General features: G+C 39.3%; 1 protein-coding gene across 1 annotated transcript in view; it reads right to left on the reverse strand.

Annotated features, from left to right (window-relative positions):
- ttc39a (tetratricopeptide repeat domain 39A) overlaps nucleotides 1-5,350 on the reverse strand; it is a 29,673-nt gene extending 24,323 nt beyond the window's left edge. Inside the window, exons 1-4 of the mRNA XM_083940363.1 lie at nucleotides 5,130-5,350; nucleotides 3,917-3,967; nucleotides 3,722-3,772; nucleotides 3,314-3,367 (exon numbers count right to left, since the gene is read on the reverse strand). Coding sequence (XP_083796489.1) covers nucleotides 3,314-3,367; nucleotides 3,722-3,772; nucleotides 3,917-3,967; nucleotides 5,130-5,182 — 209 coding nt within the window. The 5' untranslated portion in view covers nucleotides 5,183-5,350. The remainder of the gene's footprint in view (nucleotides 1-3,313; nucleotides 3,368-3,721; nucleotides 3,773-3,916; nucleotides 3,968-5,129) is intronic.
- Nucleotides 5,351-6,453: the final 1,103 nt, after the last annotated feature.

Below are 6,453 nucleotides of genomic sequence, written 5' to 3' on the forward strand. Positions count from 1 at the left end.
TGCTACACACTGCAGTCTTTGTTCTGATTGGTTAAAGTCAGGGGCAGGGTTACGTGGGCCTGAGGATTTTTATACATCATGCTTATTAATAACAGAAAAAAATAAATAAAACTAAGACGAAGGACAGAGTGGGAGCTAAAAGAGGAAATAAGTTATTAATTCATGCCTGACACAAAACTTTGCGCTGCTAAAGGTGGAAGAGAGAAAGTGAGGCTTAGAAGGAGGAAGAAGAGAGTGCTGCTGCGTAGTGACTTGCGTAGTGAGACTCTCAGCCGGTCCAGTCTGCTGCAGTGGCAGAGACTGAACACTGCAGCGACCAGAGAGTCCAGAAATAGAAGACATAGACGCAGTACAGCAGCTCACACTGACCTGAAGTGAAATTATGAATGAAAAATTGGCATAGTGCCCAAACTCACAACTCTCCCATTAGATATCAATAATCGTTTGAAGAATAGGCCCCTTTTAAATGCATTTTACTGTTAAAACCACTTCTGTAAATAATAATATTAATAAGGGTTACACTCCAATTAGCTCAAAAGTTTTAAAGCTCTGCCACTGTGTACGTTACTACACAAATGGTTAAGAGCTGTCGTTAAAGGCATTAACTAAGTGAGTGCGGTGACAAATCAAAATATCTGCTGTAAAAAATGCTTTGGAAAAGTGGCAAGCAGGATAAATACACTCTGGTTTAAACAAAGCACATAAACACTGAGAAGAAAGGTGCCAATTTTAGCGTAAATGGTAAATGGACTTGTACTTATATAGCGCCTTTCTAGTCTACTGACTACTCAAGGCGCTTTCACAGTGTTTATCACATTCGCCCGTTCACACAGACATTCACACTGATGGCAGTGGACATCTACATACCATCTAATCTGATCTAACCATTCACACCACATTTACACACCCATGCGCAGAACGGGGAGCAATTCGGGGTTCAGTGTCTTGCCCAAGGACACTTCGACATGTGGACCGGGGGAGGTGGGGATCGAACTGCCAATCTCTCGAATGGAGGACGATCCACTCTTCCACTGAGTCACAGTCGCCCCATAAGCATGTTTGTTCATCCAAAAGCCCAAGATATTCACGTTTAGTATTACAAGACAAAGAAAGCAGCAATTTACACTTTACACTTTAGAAGCTTAAACAAGGAATTGTTTGGTTTTTGCATGAAAAAAGGCCCTGATTTATAAGATTCAATGTCTGAAAAATAGTTTTGTTTATGATTTAATTATATAAACAAATAGCATATTATTTATTTTCTCGTATTTGCCACTTTAACCTCAGAAATCTGCAACTTTTTTCTCAAAATATTACCCCACTCCCTCTGGTCCATTTGTTTTTTTCTCATACTTGGCCCTACGCTGTCGTACTCAAAAATCACTTGCAAGACAATATAAATCCAAAACGTGAAGTCCTCTGCTGATAAAAGAATATAATTAACAATAAACATTGAATGTAGGCTGCAGTAGCATGGCCCCAAAGCACACAGTGTACACATAGTGCACAGCCACATACACACTAACATACCCACTGTATTAGTAACACTGTTAACATCAAGAGAGCGTAAAAATCACACTCATGTGACTGCAAAGCACTTTGGCCAGCACAGAAACATGAAGGGGAATCCATCTATCTTTATAGACTGTAGTAAAAAAAATAAAAAAAAGTTTAATTGTTGCTTCTATCTTTCTCGTGCTGTGAGGAGCACAGATGGTCACGGGTTTAAAGTGGAGATAATTAGATTTGAATCGCTGCTGTCGTCATGTTGGAGAATTGAATTTGACGACAGAAAAACAAGGATTTATTACTCCAGAAATGTTCCAAACATTCTCTGGGTTTTTTTGTTTTTTTTTGGCTTAATACGTCATTCTGTAAAAGAATTAAAACGCTCAATCCACAGATGAAGTACTGACCAATCAAAGCAGACTGGGCTTCTACAGGAGGGGGTCTTAAAGAGACAGGCATGTGAGGGTGAAAATACAGGCTTGTTCAGATGGACAGTAAAAATAAAACATGTTCTAGTAGAAACCAAAATTACAAGTATGAACCTGAAAATGAGCAAAATATGCCTCTTTTAAAACAATAATAAAAATCCAGACTGCTTTTATGCACCAAACAAAGTAAATGATTCTAGATGTGTGGTGGTTATAAACACTGCGTATCAGTACAACAGTATTGCAATGACCATTGATAACATACAGTATTTCTTCAAGTGAGGTCAAATTCATCTTAACTTGAAATCTTCTCCTTCAAATTAAGGCATGTACCGATTCCTTGCAAGAGACATGCATTTATGCCATAAAACAACAAATCTTTTTGCTGTAAAGAAGCCATTGTAATACAACACAACACAACACAACACAATACAGGTAATGGTCTGATATTTTGTGGAAATGAGCTTATTTGCTTTTGTATGAGAAGACACCACTGTCCATTAAATATGCAGCTAGAGCCAGCAGCCGGTCACCAACAGGTTTCTGAAGAGCCAAAATAAAGCTCAATGTGGGCGGCTTGGGCCAGGAGGCAGGTCAGTATGGAGCCATGGTGGGCTGACTGAAGCCTGTATGTTCATTGTCATTGTTTGTTGTTCCTTTCGTAACCGTAGGGCAGAGCAGACTAGCTTCCACTAGTTTCCTCTGTTTCCAGTCTTTTTGCTAAGCTAAGCTAACTGCCTCCTGGCTGTTGCTGTAGACAGGCTGTAATATTAAGAGTACAGATATGGAAGTGGTTCTCTTCTTTCTTAAAATGCCGTAACATTGCTTTGAGTATCACATGGATATTTACTAACTGACTAAAACATTAATATGTAATGTGAAAGCACCTTTAATCTTGATTTGATCAATTTAGAATTAAATTAGCTGCTCTCTTCCTTCCCTCAGATCCAAACAGACCCAGTCATCCTCCCTTCAGGCCAACAATAAATCCTGTTCATGCCCCGACCTTAATGAGAACGCTGGGTTAAACAATTGAATGAGCAACTAATTCACGTTCATCCAGCCATAACTTGACAGAGAGATGATTCTCATGTTCTCTCTGTCTGATTTATTCAAATGTCGAACAGCAGGCAGAAGCTGCCGATGACCTTCTGATGGCCTTTAACTCATCATGCCACTAATACGTCAAGAAGTCCTCTCGGTCAGCTGTAACGTGCAACAGCTGCTCACTCTCATACAGAATAGCAGCACAAAACAAAATCAGCGTGAGAACTTTTCAGGAGGAATTTTTGCAAATGGCATGACATTGGTGTCTTGCTGAAATCCAAACCAAAGATTTGCTTTATGATCAGTCAGAGTTCACTTTCCTGTCTTACCCATTTGATGGATTTGTTGATTGCAGAGCATCTTTGTTGTCCGGCAGCTGTAACCTGAAACCGAGGAACAAAATCGGGGCTGTTTAGAGAGAAGAAGGAAATCTCAAAGGGATGAAAAACCAGCTGAAAGGCCAGCTATTGTTCGAGGAACATGATCGTGAGAGCCATACAAACATGGACACTGATATATGTGGACACTCCCAGGCTACTTAATCCTTTGCGATCAGGCGTTGAGGACATTTCTGTAGATGTTAACGTGACAGTTTTGGGGTAAAATGTTTGTGAAATGGATCTGATATGGGAGCAGATCTTTGGAAAGTTTTGAAGACTGAAAAAATAATATTAAAAAAAAAACCTGCAACCCAGAATTTGCTTTTATCTTATCCTTTTAAATCCAAAGACACTCACCTGAAGTCTGTTAAGACGGGATCCAAATCTGGACTGTTTATCACTGACAACCTGGGGAATGAAAGAAACGTTAGTCTGTGTGTGACAGCTTCATTACGCTTAAATCATTTATTAGAACCGTGAGCTCACACGGTATGTTGTTTTCATACTGTGACACATTGAGAGTGTAGAAGTAAATGCACAATGCGAACGTACCGGCTCGGGGAGTCTGTGCCGTCAGGGATGTCTTGCGCCTGCACGGCATCCCTGTGAAGAGGTCAAAGGTCAGTTTAGAGAGAATGTAAGAACGGATCTCACGGTGGTGAGAAGAGGAGGTGTGTCTAAGAAGTCCAATCTGAAGATCTGAGGAGGATTCAAGGGTTGCGTACAGATAGTTTACATTAAAAATGAAGCTGCGGTGAATAAAAAGACACCAAATGTAAGTCAAAAAGTAATCATAAGCTTTAAACATTCATTACACTCAATGTGGAATCAACGTGGCTACTAATAACGATGCAACGCCAACAACGAGGAAGCACATGTCTGCAGTAATTACATTTATTGGAGCCTTTGATTCCCCGCGCTTTATGGCGCATTGTTATGATTTTTTAGAGTAAGAGCTCTTTCATTCTTATAGTAGGTTAGGTTTAGATCAGTGGTTGCCAACTTTCTCATCTTGGGACTCCTTGTACCTTCTTACAGGCTGTCATCTGAATAGAGGTAAAACTACACAGTATGTCACAAGAAAAAAAGCAAAGCTGAGAGAAAAGTGAAATGGTATTTTCCTACACAGGTAACCATCTTAAATCCACTGTGTGACCATCTGTGGGTGTCATGACCTCTGGGTTTTGGAGCACCTCGGTTAGATCATCCCCTCACAAACATACTCACAGTGCTTAAAATAAGAAAAAAAGAAGAGTATATCTTTACAGCGCTACAGTGAAAGCTTGCTTGACCACATCATCATGAGTGTAATGTTGTCGAACAGGCTACAGACTGACAAACACTGAATGAGGGCACTCGGATGTGTAATGAGAATGAGAATGAAACCTCGACAGTACAGTATTTAAATTAGTTTCAACCAGGACGAATAAGTTTGATTTTATCAACTCTCAAACTCTGGATGATTAGAAGAAGTTGGTTTCTTTAGCTTTTTTTCTGCACCTGGGTGGTGAACAGTGACAGCTCCTGTTAGTGATAATAAGAATCAGCAGTCTGACTTTTCAACAGTACACAAGGAACACAGGAATGAGCTTTTACAGATCATATCAGAGGAGAGTGTGTCTCAGTGTGATGACAGGATAACTACAGAAGACGTATATAAAGTGCGATTAAATCCACCCTGTTGGCTGCGCACTTTGAAAACAGACAAGTACCGACAGGGTCCGGACTTGCACAGATTTTTCGGTTGCTTTCCCCTTCTACTCACTTTTGGCTGTCATTTTTCTTCACGCTGCGTCTCCAGTTGGTCATAAAACTCATCCCACAGCTCTGAGATCCGGTAAAAAGGGGCAGAATATCCCGGACAGAGCAGGTTTACACCGCGGGCATGGATGGACACAGACGGAGGATACAGGAGAGGAGCAGCTCACTCCGAGTTCACACGCACGCAAATGAAGGCACAGCTGCTGCGGTGCGTCTTCCTCCTTCCTGACGTGGTAAAGGTGTGTTGCTGTCATCGCCGTAATAATGACTTTCGGATTTAAATGCACTGCAATGAAGCAGCTGCAGGTCCTCGCTTCACGGTCCTAGAACCCTCCGCGTTATGACAAGATGACACAAAGTGAGTCTTGTTTCAGTAATAACAAATACATACATGTTGCAGGTTAGGTTTCCATCATAAGTGTCATCAATAGACGATTTTTAGATGCTGTATTTTAACTCTAACGTTCATGCAAGCATGGCTAAAAAATCCTTAAAGTACTCAGAAAAAAAGATATATAAATATAAACACAAAAATGAATTATAAATGACCTTGTGATGAGTTATTTTAATCAATTTCTGTTTCCAATGACAATCATTTTTTTCTTTTAAGATCAATTATTTTATCAAGTAGGCCTAGGCTATACTTTGAAGTACTTTAAAATAATATATTATTTTATATTATATTATATATGCTTGCTATGAATCAGGCTGGATTTGTGGTAAGTTTTGATGCTGGATTCCTTCACAGTTCTGACTACATGTTATGACTGTGAGCTGGTGTTTCTATTCAAGTACTGTGGTCTGAGGTACTTTCCTGCTACTTCTGTTTCTACTCTACTACTTTATATATTATACTAGCAAATTCCAGCTTCCCAAATTCAGCTTGTATAAAATAAGATGTGTTTCGATAGATTGAGCTTGCATCTATTGCCGCAATAACATGTAAAATCCAATTAAATAATATATACAACACTATCATGTTCTGAATAGTGTCATTCTACATAATAAATACTTTCGCTTTCATATATTAAGTTGATGATACTCGACTTTTACTCAGTGGGGGTATCCAGATTCTTTACCTAAGTAAAAGTACCAAAAACAATGAAAAAAATACTCCATTACAAGTAAAAGTCGCACATTAAACATCTTACAAAAGGTACAGAAGTACCTGTATTATCAGCCAAATGTACTTTGGCCTATATCGGTGTTAAATTATTATGTTATTGGATCGTTAATATAGAGATGCATGATTTTGGGATAATTTTAATGTGGCTGCTCAGGATGGAGCTCATTTAATTTACTTATTGTACTGTTTGGTAGGTTTATCT

Source organism: Echiichthys vipera (genome assembly GCF_963691815.1).
Source record: "Echiichthys vipera genome assembly, chromosome: 3".
Lineage (NCBI taxonomy): Eukaryota > Metazoa > Chordata > Actinopteri > Perciformes > Trachinidae > Echiichthys > Echiichthys vipera.